The sequence below is a fragment of the Pelophylax lessonae genome, assembly GCF_965119305.1.
Source record: "Pelophylax lessonae genome assembly, chromosome: 1".
Classification (NCBI taxonomy): Eukaryota; Metazoa; Chordata; class Amphibia; order Anura; family Ranidae; genus Pelophylax; species Pelophylax lessonae.
The window spans coordinates 744,003,405-744,016,816 of record NC_138768.1 but is presented as its reverse complement, the minus strand read 5'-3'; the positions used below and the strand labels follow the sequence as shown (position 1 = coordinate 744,016,816).

The 13,412-nt window shown below is 40.7% G+C and overlaps 1 protein-coding gene across 1 annotated transcript in view; it reads left to right on the top strand.

Moving 5' to 3' along the window:
- SLC10A4 (solute carrier family 10 member 4) overlaps positions 1–12,597 on the top strand; it is a 40,537-nt gene extending 27,940 nt beyond the window's left edge. Inside the window, exon 3 of the mRNA XM_082262391.1 lies at positions 11,717–12,597. Coding sequence (XP_082118517.1) covers positions 11,717–12,232 — 516 coding nt within the window. The 3' untranslated portion in view covers positions 12,233–12,597. The remainder of the gene's footprint in view (positions 1–11,716) is intronic.
- The last annotated feature ends 815 nt before the right edge of the window (positions 12,598–13,412 follow it).

Genomic DNA, 13,412 nt, shown 5'->3' with positions numbered 1-13,412 from the left:
CGCGGAACACTGCCCAAATAATGCAAATCGGGAGGGGGTGTGTTTTTTTTTTTTTTTTTTTTCTCCCCTCTCCTGCTTTGCGGGGAGTGGCCTTTTCTTACAGATGCGAACTGTGTGGGGGGACTGGGGGAGGGGGGGTCGGGGGAGTGGGGGGAGGAGGGAGGGAGGGGAAGGGAGGTAAGCTACACAAAGGAAGCAGGATAGCCCCCCCCCAAAGCCGGAACGTCCTTCCAACCGAGGAGGGAGGTATATCGTGCTAACCCATCAGAGCACCACCCCAAAGGAATGGGTATCAGGGAGAATGACCCAAAGAAACAACTAAATACCCTAAGATCAAAAATGGATCAGAAAAACATCAACATGAGACGGAAGGGGATGGAGGCGGGGGGGAGGGGAGGGGGGGGGAGGGTGGGAGAGGGGGGGAAGGGTAGGGATAGGGAAACTCTCCATTGCCAAAAAAGAAAAGAAATTTTAAAAGCCTGCCAGACTAGCAACATTGGTAGTATGTTGTTAGTGGAATTTAAATTGATCCAGTGCCCCCCTGTTCGTGGAGGAACTGGATCAAGTAGAAGGAAAAAAAAATGAAAGATGAACAACTAAAAATAATAACGTACAATGTAAGAGGATTAAACTCCCATACAAAAAGGTATAAGATATTGGAAGAGTTGAGGAGAGAAGCAGCAAATATTGCTTTTCTACAGGAAACGCATATCTCTCTTCACTCGAATTTAAAACTTTTTTCTAAACACTTTCCTAAATGGTATTACGGAGACTCACCAATAGAACGTGCAAGAGGAGTAGCAATAGGAATAGCTGGAAATACAGAATTCTCCTTAGAAGAAATGAAAATAGACCCGAACGGTCGATACATTTTTCTTAAGGGACAAATAAGGGGGATGGAGCTGACATTGGCCAATATTTATAACCCAAATAAAAAACCAAGTGAATATCTGGGGAGAATCCTGTATGATCTAGAGAGCTTTAAAAAAGGCTACCTGATAATGGCAGGAGATATAAATTTTTGTTTAGATCCAAATGTCGATAGTACATCGGGAGTAAGGACGTTAGGAGACCAAAAACTGAGGAAAATAAGGGTAAAGTTACATCAGAGCCAATTAGTAGATGCATGGAGGGTTCAACATCCAAAAAAAAGAGACTATACTTACTACTCCTCAATACACTCGATGTACTCAAGACTGGATTACTTTTTTATTGACCACCGCCTGTTGGAATTTGTAGAAACTACAGAAATAGGCACAATCACACTGTCAGACCATGCCCCCCTAACCCTAACAATCAAGACACCGACACACCACAAAAGTATGGGAACATGGAGGTTAAATGAAGAACTAATTCTAGATGAAGAAATAGGAAACAGATTAGAAAAAGAACTAGAGCTATTCTTTCAAGAGAATGATACGCCAGAAATATCATCCGCCACACTCTGGGAAGCACACAAAGCGTATATCAGAGGGATATTAATAGCCAGTGCCTCAAAAAAAAAGAAAGAGAGGTCCAATCAAATCAATACACTCATAAGAGAAATAAATGATCTAGAACAAAAACATAAAAAAGAATTTAAAAAAGAAACAGAGGAAAACCTTATAATTAAAAGAGACGATTTAAAAGATCTATTGGAAGAAGAATCCAGAAATCACTTCAATAAGATAGCTAGATACAGATACAACTTTGGAAATAAACCAGGGAAATCCCTAGCAAGACTACTGAGGAAGAAAAAATCAAAAAATTATATAGAAAAAATTAAAAACAGTAAAAATGAAACAGTAAATCCAACTACAGAAATAGCTAAAGCGTTCCATGCCTTCTATAGTACGCTATATAACGTCCGGAAGAAAGAAACCTCAAAAACAAGGCAGGAAAGAATAATTAATATCCAAAAATATATTGAGGAAGCAAACCTGCCCAAGATCCCAGAAGATAAATTGGAACTTCTTGAAGCGCCAATTACTGAAAGTGAAATAAGAGAAGCATTAAAAACCACCCAAAATGGAAGGAGTCCAGGTCCAGATGGATACACAATAAAGTATTATAAAAGATTTAAAGAAATATTAATACCAAAAATGCTAGAATATCTGAATAAAATAGGGAAGGAAGAACTAAGAGAAGAATCTCTAATGGCATATATAACGGTTATACCGAAAGAAGGGAAAGATCAAACCCTATGCTCTAGTTATAGGCCAATCGCGTTGTTAAATACAGATACAAAATTATTTGCGAAAATTTTGGCAACGAGATTAAAAGATTTATTAAAAATGTGGATCCATCCGGACCAGACTGGATTCGTTCCAGGTCGAGAAGGTAAGGATAATGTTATACGCACCTTGCTACTTTTACAAAAAACAACAAAACATGAAGTCCCCTCCATCCTATTATCAATTGATGCCGAAAAGGCTTTTGATAGGGTCGACTGGGACTTCATGAAAGAAACCATAAAAAGTTTAGGGATTGGGCTAAGAATGAGGCAATGGATAGAAGCATTATATAACAACCCCACAGCAAAAATAAAAATAAACGGAAGCTTATCAGAGAAATTTGGAATGAGTAATGGGACAAGACAGGGGTGCCCCCTGTCACCCCTATTGTTTGTGTTAACCCTGGAACCATTACTGGCAAAAATTAGACAAAATGTAGACATAAAAGGAGTGAAGGTAAATCAAGAAGAACACAAAGTCGCAGCATACGCTGACGACCTGCTTTTCATTGTCACAAATCCAAGGATCACTCTCCCAAATATTCAAAAGGAGCTAAAAGATTATGGAAAGTTGTCAAACTTTAAAATAAATCCAATAAAATCAGAGATTCTCAACATAAGGTTAAATACTCAGGAAGAACAAAGTATAAAAACACACTTCCCATATACGTGGACAAAAGAAAAATTAAAATACCTAGGGATATATTTAACTCCTCATACTGAAAAATTATATCAAGCTAATTATATACCGTTATTGAACGAAATAAAAACAGAAATAAGAAATAAATCAAATGGTCAAATCTCATGGATTGGAAGAAACAATGTCGTTAAGATGTTTATTTTGCCAAAAATCTTATATACCTTCTCTTTATTGCCAATAAACATCCCCGCAAATTTTTTTAGGGTAATTAGAAATCTACTGACAAAGTATATATGGCAGTGGAAAAAACCCAGAGTACAGTACAAGATCCTGACAAGAAGCAAAGCACAGGGAGGATTAGCCACCCCAGACATAGAGAGGTATTATAAGGCGGTAATTATTACACGAATGGTGGACTGGACAAAAATAGAAAGGAGAGAAAAAAGATGGGTAGAGATAGAATGTACACAAAATAATAACCAGTTACACAAAACAATTTGGATTCCACCAAAATATAGGGAAACACAGGGAGCACATGAATTGACAAAAGTAGTTTATAAAATATGGGATGGAATAAATAAGCAACTGAAATGGGAATATAACTCACCAATGATAGCATTAAATGGCACTAAATATTTTCCACCCGGGGAGGAAGAACAGGGGGGAAATTGGATAGGGAACACTCAATTAAAAGATATTTTACACAAAGGGCACATAAAAACACTTCAGAAATTAAAACAAGAAAATAATAATATAAAAATAGATAATTGGAGATATCTCCAGCTGAAACATTTTGTCAGCTCATTACCACAGCCGATTAGGTCGGAAAAAAATCTCAACAATATCGAGAAACTGAGCTACTCTCTCAAGCAAAGGCATGGAGTGTCTCAGATTTACAAAATGCTGACGGAATGGCACAGTACAGAGAAACCTCCATATATAGGGAAATGGGAGAAAGAAATAGGAATACACTTGCAAGGACAGGAGCTAGAGATGGTACTGGGGATGGCGGGATCCACAGCCATAGATGTCAGTACTACAGAATTAAACTACAAATGTCTATACAGGTGGTACATCACCCCAGAAGTGATAAATAAATACCAACCAGGCAAGACAGATAAATGCTGGCGGGACTGCGGCAACATAGGTACAATTTATCACTTATTTTGGGACTGTCCCAAAATAAGAGATTTTTGGCTAGAGGTAAGACAACTGATTGAAGACATCACCGAAATAAAAGTGCCGGACGATCCATGGGCATGCCTATTTCACAAAACAACAATACCTTTAAAGAAATATAAAACGACTCTGGTCCCAACAATGCTGAATACAGCAAAAGGAACCATACCAAAAAAATGGAGAGAAAAGGAGAGTCCGAAAATAAAGGAATGGTGTAAAAAGATAAATAATAAATATAATATGGAATACATATGTAATACACAAGAGGAGATTCCAAGAAATATGATAAGAAAATGGGGGAAATGGAAAGAATTTAAAAAATCAACTAAATATATTGAGATAAATAATTAGCATATCTACTATGGGGAGGCATCCTAGAGCGAAACGGCTGGCAAGTAGGGGAGGAATTCTGGGAGGCAGGGGGAGGGTGGGAAGGGAAAAATGTATATGTATTTCTTTTGTGTGCCTTTTTGATGCATAATTTAATTATGTAACTTGTGAATCTAAACCAAATTGGTGGAACTCTGTATATTGAGATTTTATATGCAAATAAAAATAAAGTAAAAAAAAAAAATAATTTATTTATCATATGAAGATTCTCAATGTCTTAAAAATATTTTTGAAGTGTTCACTTTGAAATTTGAAAAAAAATACCCCCATGAACCTTAGCAGATCACATGCCCTCAACAAGGTGGGTTCCTTGTCAGGAAGGATTCCCCTGGCAAAGCACCCTGTCCCCATTTAATTAAAACCAAGGGCCTCTTCACCATAACCCTGGCCCAATGGTTATGGGGGTCTGCAGACCAGGGGCTTATCGGAATATAATTTTTAAGTGATAAGGGTATCTCCCAGGCAAGTTTGAAGAAACTTTGTATTTTTAATGTTGCCCTTAAAGTGTTAGTTCACCTTTACAAAATAATGTGAGGTGAACAAACACTGTACATCCTTCCCAATCCTCACTGAACTTACCTTTGGGGATGCTAAGCTGTCAGTCCCCACGCAGCCAGTCCAGAGTTCTGGAGATTTGAAATCCCCACTTTTCTCCTTCTATGCAGCATTGAGCAGAGCCCAGCTCTGAGGAAGAGGGAACACCCTTGAAATGCATCAGCGTCTGCAGGCCTTTGTGGTGTCATCATAAGCCTACTTGGGGGGGATAAACAGTGGTTCTGGCTGTGACTCTCCCAGTATACTGTATATGTAAAGAGACTTTCCTACTGTTTCAAATGTGAGTACAATCATCCACTTTTTATTCGTTGAATAAATTGTGTGTCGGATAATGCACTAAGCTGATGGACCCACTTTTTGTTTCTTCTGTAATGATGTGCACATGGACCACTCCTGTCTGAGGAGGGCGGCAAGACTTAATCCCCGTACACATGGGCAGAATGTCGGGAGACATTTGCTAGTTCTGTCTGATGAACAGCTGGCTTCTGTTGGACGTGCACAGTGGAAAACCAGCATCTGACCGACACCCCCGATCAGCGCTCTCAGCTAATGGCAGAGAGCACTGATCGGAGTGTTCTGACATGGGGGCCGTCCCCCCGTCAGAACACAACAGCTCAGCAGGGGGAGATCGCTGAACTAACCTTGCATAGTTAGTACAGTGGCTCCGACCAGAGCTGACAGTTTTTTTTTTTTTTCGTTCAACCAGCTGAGTTGAACAGAAAAAAAAAATGAATAGCTTGTACTTGGCTTTAGTGGAGACCTGATGACCAATGCTACTTTTATGGATTCAAGATATCTATAGTATAGAGCGCATATTCCTTCATTACTTGTCCACATTAGAGAACAGAAGAGCATTCTGTTTTATTGACATATGAGTTTCAAGCCCATTAGAAATGCTACGGGCAAAGTTGGGAAGCTAGAATTTCGATTAGGTTAAATATGTCTTACCCATCATACCCTACCAAGCTTTTTGGATCCCAGTCTCATACCGGAGTTCTTTGTTATATAGCCTATGAGCATTCACAAGGATACAAACAGTTATTTCCCGAATCTTCCTATTTGAAAAATGATCTCTGCAGAGTCATTCTTTGTTCCGCAGGCTGATGGTTCCATCAATCTCCATTTATTTCTAGCCGGGGGGGTGTGCTTTTGTTTAGTGGAGTACAGCAGATCCCCTCCCTGTCAATGAAGAACACAAAAGCCCTGATTTATAGATTCCAGACGTAAAAGAGACACATGTATGAGTAATGATTTAGCATGCACATTATACAGTGCAGCTATAAATATCTGAACAGTAAATTGCAATTTACTCAGAATACCATTTCTGATCCTTGTATAGGGCACTGTAACTCAAGAATGATAAAATCAATTTTTGGTGTTGCCACTACTCTTCCGTTTCTGGTGTCATGAGCGCCAATGTTTATATCACAGAGCATTCTCTCATTAGAAGATGTTCTATCAGAATACTGCTACCCATCAGAAAATGCAACGGAAGTGACTTTGCGATCCAAATTGCTTATTGTGCATACGCTATGCATTCCAACATGGCCGCTATACACTTCAGTAGGTTTCCTAATCTGACAGAACACAAAGGCGGCAGCGGACATGTTTCTACACCCAAACAATTCTCCAATTGCACACTTATTTTAGCAGTTAACTTACCTTACAGATATACTGAAATAGACTATTTCACTGAATGAAATAGTCTTTTTCACTACATAATCAGTTTGGCGCTGAGCAGTGCGGGGTGTATCATAAAGACCGTCACCACCTTCTGCCTGCAGGCTTGTTACTGTATTTACTATAATACTAATAATAATTTAATAATAAAAATGTAATACTGTATTTCAGTATATAAGGTGAGTTTATTGATATAATAAGTGTGAAATTGAAGACTTGCCTGGGTGTAAGAAGATTTCCGCTGCTGCCTTCGTGTTCTGTCAGATTAGGAAACCTATTGAAACACATAGCGGCCATGTTGGAATGCATGGCGAATGCGCAGTACGCATTGTTTTGCTCAGAACATCACTTCCGTTACATTTTCTGATGGGTAGCGGTATTCTGACAGGACAGAAGATACACATAACACACTCACTAATAACATGTGTTATGAGCTGGCTTTTAGTTCCTGGCTGCAATGAGATGCAAGCCCTCATCTCCCTCTTAGGATCCTCCTCTTTCTTTTTGATTAGTACCCCATGAACTCCATTCACTTACATGGGGTTTTTTATAATGAGCAACTTAAGTGTAGCACCCTCCTAGGTAGGTGCTAGGTAAAAGCATCTATCGCTCCTTCTGCTTATCAGGAGAGCCTGATCTGTTAGGTTGCCTGTCACATGTTTACAGGTGTAATTCACTGGGTCTGAGGGAGTGTCCCCACTGTATCCGATGAGGGAGCTTGTTGGACAGTGGAGGAAACCCAGCCAGTGAAACATTGGCTTTTGTGGGAGTCCCAGTGGGAGGGCATTCTTGCAATGCATCCTGGGATTGCTATTAAAAGCCGATGAGACATGTGACAGGGTGTCTTTTGGCAGAAAGCAGAGTCCCAGGAGGAGGCAGACGGCTGTCTCTCCTGCTGTGTAAGAGGAAGGTGGTCTTTGGCAGTCGGCCTTGTGAACCAAGTGTGGAACTGAGCTGCAGAGGATCCAGTGAAGCTGATGGTGGAGCTGCTGGCAGAGTCTCTCGGGGAAAAACAGTGTCTGTGAGTACTAAGGGACTTACCAAAGTGTCTGCCCAGGAAGGGGGACTACTCCAGCGAAGTCAGAGGATCAGGGGGCCAGCTCACACAAATAGAGTTATGGTAAAGGTGGTGCCGTGTAGAACCCTGAAGAATAGGGACAGAGGGGGTGCCTAATTGGGCCCTGAAGAGCAATTCACAGAGAAATACAAGTTCATTAAATTCTTTTTCAGTGCTAGCGACAAGGTGAAGCAGTGGCCTTGCCGCACTCAGCTATATCTAGACGTCCCAGAAAATTGTGCATAGTTCATTCAAATTGGAGTATCCCACTCTTCCCTTCTTCTATCCAAGTTCTCAAATAAATCTACAAAAAAACAAAACCCCTAGACTGTTTCTTGACTGAGCCAAGCACTTTAAAGATGCTATACTGTCATGTTGCTGCTATGGGTAACCCAGGGGAACCTGTAACCAGCAGCTCCCAAGGGACTAGTGCTACATAAGTGACACACAAGTGCTGCAAAATTGGCCATTATTTTGCAGTGGAGTAGAGCAGGCTAAAATGTCTTTGCTATCATCTAAGTATCAGCAGTCCATAAAGGTGCATCCCAAACTTGTAAAAGGATGAGGCAGCTTCTGAACCGAAATCCCACCACCGGACAGCACACCAATCACCACTCCTTACCAACTGAAATGGATCCCCAAAACAGAGATCTCACAAGCCCCTCTAAATGCGAACCAGAGAACCAGACGATCCCGCTCTCCAATCTCAGATAGGTAGACTTGGCAGATGATATATGTAAAAAAGAGCAGGAACACTAACATAGCGTAGACTGCTATTTATTGAAAATTGCACACGAGTGGGTAACACTTACAAGATCAAATGAAATACATCGCATCTCTCTGAATGGTGTGTAGTCCTCCCTGGATGTTCACTGGGCTGTCAATGCATGGATAACCATAACAATGGCCGCCGTGTCTCCTCCACGCTATGGTGAGCGTCACCTCGAGCGCCACCCGACGTACGTTTCGTCCCCCATGGTTATCCATGCATTGACAGCCCAGTGAACGTCCAGGGAGGACTACACACCATTCAGAGAGATGCAATGTATTTCATTTGATCTTGTAAGTGTTACCCACTCGTGTGCAATTTTCAATAAATAGCAGTCTACGCTATGTTAGTGTTCCTGCTCTTTTTTACATATATCATCTGCCAAGTCTACCTATCTGAGATTGGAGAGCGGGATCGTCTGGTTCTCTGGTTCGCATTTAGAGGGGCTTGTGAGATCTCTGTTTTGGGGATCCATTTCAGTTGGTAAGGAGTGGTGATTGGTGTGCTGTCCGGTGGTGGGATTTCGGTTCAGAAGCTGCCTCATCCTTTTACAAGTTTGGGATGCACCTTTATGGACTGCTGTTCCTTTTCTCATTCATTTGGGACTGTATTTTAAGGTTTAGCGCCACAGATGCTGTTTTATATTTTTATGATCTGTATTGTTCCAGATTAGTGTGGCTGCTTTTCCTGCTATAGAATTTTATTTATTTTGTCTGATATCCTTAGCGCGGCAATTTTGTGTTTTATCATCTAAGTATCATCTGTCCCTTCTTTCAGAGGTGTTGGATCTCACAAAACACCCAAGGGTCAGCTGGTACTTGCATGGTGCCCTAAGGCCCCCTGACGACAAATGAAAGGCCTATATGTTAGTTGAAACAGACTCAAGCACAAGAGAAAGTAGTAACTGCTCACTGAGCCACCTTCAACACTCTGTGCCTTCTATCAACTACAAGAGCCATGTTATCACCTGTTACCCACCTAAAAACTCTTGATTGGCTAGCTGAAGTCTACTGCAGTCTTCTCCATGTAGGCAGGCACAGTAAAGTGATATTGAAGGCAATATATATATATATATATATATATATATATATATTTTTTTTTTTACAAATAACAAACATGTTATACCTACCTAGTCTGTGCAGTGGTTTTGCACAGAGCAGCCCCGATCCTCCTCTTCTTGGGTCTCCCGTCGGTGCTCCTGGCCCCTCCCTCCAGCCGAGTGCCCCCAGTGCAAGCAGCTTGCTATGAGGCCACCCAAGTATGTTCGTTCCTGAGTCACTGCTCTGGGTGTCCTGTCACATAAAGAGCCGTAACTAAGCCCCGCCCCACTCTCTCTCCTCATTGGTTCACTGGCTGTGATCGAGGCTTTGGAACACATTACTGGATTGCGATCTGGCTCAGGTAGGTATTGGGGACTGGATGGCTGCTGCACACAGAAGGTATTTTACCTTCATGCATGGAACCACTTTAAGCCTTCCCACCTGTATGTGGCTTCATGCCGCTATGGGAAGGAAATTTGTCCCCTTAGTAATGCCGTACAGTGCATTCAGGGAGAAAAGTAGTCTGTTAGAACATGGTACAGAGACACGAAGACAGTGATGAAAAATTATCCTAAATATATTCCATTAAGGAAAGCTACCCTACTAACTAAAGCTGTCCTTTGGTGATCTGGTTAATAATGAGACTGTACTAAACTGCATCGCTGTACATATACTGTATCTGTGCCAAAATTGTTAAAAAATTATATAAAAGATACTGGCGCATTATTTACTGTTGGAGAGTGATAACTACTGAGCAAGGTATCTAAATTAGGCCCTGCCTACAAGTGGAAGGCCTCGTGGTGATTATAAAACTCTCCAAGGACATTTTGCTTATGTAAATGCTCTCTTGTATGGCATTACATAGGTACCCACACACAGAGACAAATGATCATGTGATAGTGACAACTTTTACCATTTCAGATGATTGTGTGTGTATGTGCATATTAAAATCATATTAGAGCACAACAGTTAGATAAAGAAATGATTCATCAATGTATGCAGAGGTTTATCAGTAAGGTAGGTCTTAAAGAGATTATCCATTACAGTAAACCAGTCATAATCCTAGAAAATGTAAACTGAACATATGTTAAAAAAATTAATAATCAGAGCTTACCTTCAGTGAAAACTACAAGACAAACGATCAGTAGACCCAGAGATCTTTAAAAAAGCAAACATGTTACACTTACTTGTACAATGGTGTTGCACAGAGCAGCCCTGAACCTCCTCAGATGGGGTCTCCCCCACCAACGCTGTCCACTCCTCCTCTTCTCTGAGTGCCCCCATAGAAAGCCGCTTGCTATGGTGGCACTCGTGTGGGAGCGCTTTCAAGTCCACCCCCACCGCTCATAGGATTTGACTGACAGCAGTGGAAGCCAATGCTCTCAGTAAAGTCAGTGAATGCAAGAGGAGAGCAGAGCGGGGCTCCTGGTAGGGACAGTACTGGTTTGAGAGTGATGTCAGGTAAGTGTTTGGGGGGGGCATAGACATTGGAAGATTGTTTACCTTAATGCAGAGAAGATATTAAGGAAAAAAACCTTCTGAATTTAGAACCCCTTTGGGATATATGCAAATCTCAGCATATTAAGGTGGTAGAGTTAAGTTTAAAGTATAACTAAAGGCAAAGGCTTTTTTTTTTTTCTCGATAGTGGAGAGGGATTAGGACACCTGTTTTTTTACTGGTGTCTGTGCCCCTGTTAGGGAGATTAACCCCCTCTATTTGTCCTAGTTACTGTTATTATCAAAAGTGAATGTAAAAGAAAATCCCAAATTTTCGGTTGTCCCCAGAAAAGTAATAGAGGGGAAATCTTCCAATGGGGACAATAATTCTGGTGACCTAGGGGTCCCCAAGAAATTCCCTTAATTTGCAGGTTTGCTCCCACTACCTGTTTGGCTATGGGACAGGAAGTGAAGGAAAATCTCCGCAATGGGGCAAAGATGACGAAAAAAAAATGTGACAGGTGTTATAACCCTCCCTAGCTCTGTCAAAAATGAAAAAAAAAAAAAGTTTTGCCTATAGTTCTACTTTAAGGCTCCATGTAAAAACCAAGTGCAGCCCTACACTTCTGCCATATTGTTAATAGAGTGGTAAACCTGACGTATAGCAAAGGAGTGATACACTTTTACACATAGCTGCTTGAGGATATAAGTTAATCAATTGCAGCTACAGCTATGTTCTTATTTCTTTTTTGTTTAGGTTTCTCTGTGGTCTCTGCTGGTTACTCTGCTCCTTCTGTTCATCCTCACTGGAGCCATGTTGGGCCCGGAACTACTGGCTACAATTCCACCTGCTGTGTATATCGTGGCAGTGATTATGCCTTTGATAGGCTATGCCATGGGATATGGCTTAGCCACTTTATTCAAACTGCCTCCCAACTGTAGAAGAACTGTGTCTCTGGAGACGGGCTGTCAGAATGTCCAGCTGTGCACGGCCCTCCTAAAGCTGGCCTTCCCTGCTCATCTAATAGGCAGTATGTACATGTTCCCATTACTGTACGCTTTATTCCAAGCTGCAGAGGCAGGTATTTATGTCTTGGTCTACAAACTCTATAGGAAAGAAGTTCTCCATAAACCTGAGCCATCTGAAGATGAAGACACAGATATTTCATATAAAAAACTGAAAGAAGAAGAGATCACGGAAATATCCTATGGAACAGTCAACAGTGAAGAGCAATATTCTCTGCCAAAGGAACCCACATCAGGACTGCATTAATTAAATGTAAATCTGTATATATGTATCAGATATGTTTACATTACAGTGCTTAGTTGACAGAATTTGGATTTTGTTCTCTAGATCTCTTGAATGGGAGTGTGAACGCACAGTATACTATATTCAGTATATATGGTCATAATGCATTTCATCTCACATGTAAATTGTGGGCATAGTTGTAAGAGACCTTTGTTGCGTTTCATATTTGCACATATACAGACCTGGAGACTGTCTAATCTATAGTAAGTTGTGCAATTCTGAATAAATAGGGATGCCTAAAGGAAAAAAATACCTTTTAAAGGCCATACTCACCCAGATCTGGTATTTTAGTGTTTGTGAATGCAGGTAGGTTAAATCACTGGCTTCTAAAAAAATCGCTGAACTTGATATTGATTTTCCTGCCCCATGACCTTTAGAAAACTACAGAAGAAATGAGAAATTGCATCCCCTTTCTTGGCTGTGAGACAACCAGGTAAATGGGGGATAGAAATCCAACAGATTGGAATTCAAATGTTAACTGAAAAAAGAACAGAACCATAATGTTATACCATCTAAAAGATATATTTTTAAAACACAATACCTTTTTTATTATATCTAGGCACAGGAAGCAACTTTGCAAAAATACAGTATGTCACAAAAATGAGGACACCCCTAACATTTTTGTAAATAATTATTATTTCATCTTTCCATGTGACAACACTAAATAAATGACACTTTGCTACAATGTAAAGTAGTGAGTGTACAGCTTGTATAACAGTGTAAATTTGCTGTACCCTCAAAATAACTCAACACACAGCCATTAATATCTAAACCGCTAGCAATAAAAGTGAGTACACCCCTAAGTAAAAACTTCCAAATTGGGCCCAATTAGCCATTTTCCCTCCCCGGTGTCATGTGACTCGTTAGTGTTACAGGGTCTCAGGTGTGAATGGGGAGCAGCAGGTGTGTTAAATTTGGTGTTATCACTCTCACTCTCTCATACTGATCACTAGAAGTTAAACATGGCATCTCATGGCAAAGAACTATCTGAGGATCCGAAAAAAAATGATTTTTGCTTTACATAAAGATGGCCTAGGCGTTAAGAAGATTGCCAAGACCCTGAACCTGAGCTGCAGCACAGTGGCCAAGACCATACAGCGGTTTAACAGGACAGGTTCCACTCAGAACAGGCCTTACCATGGTC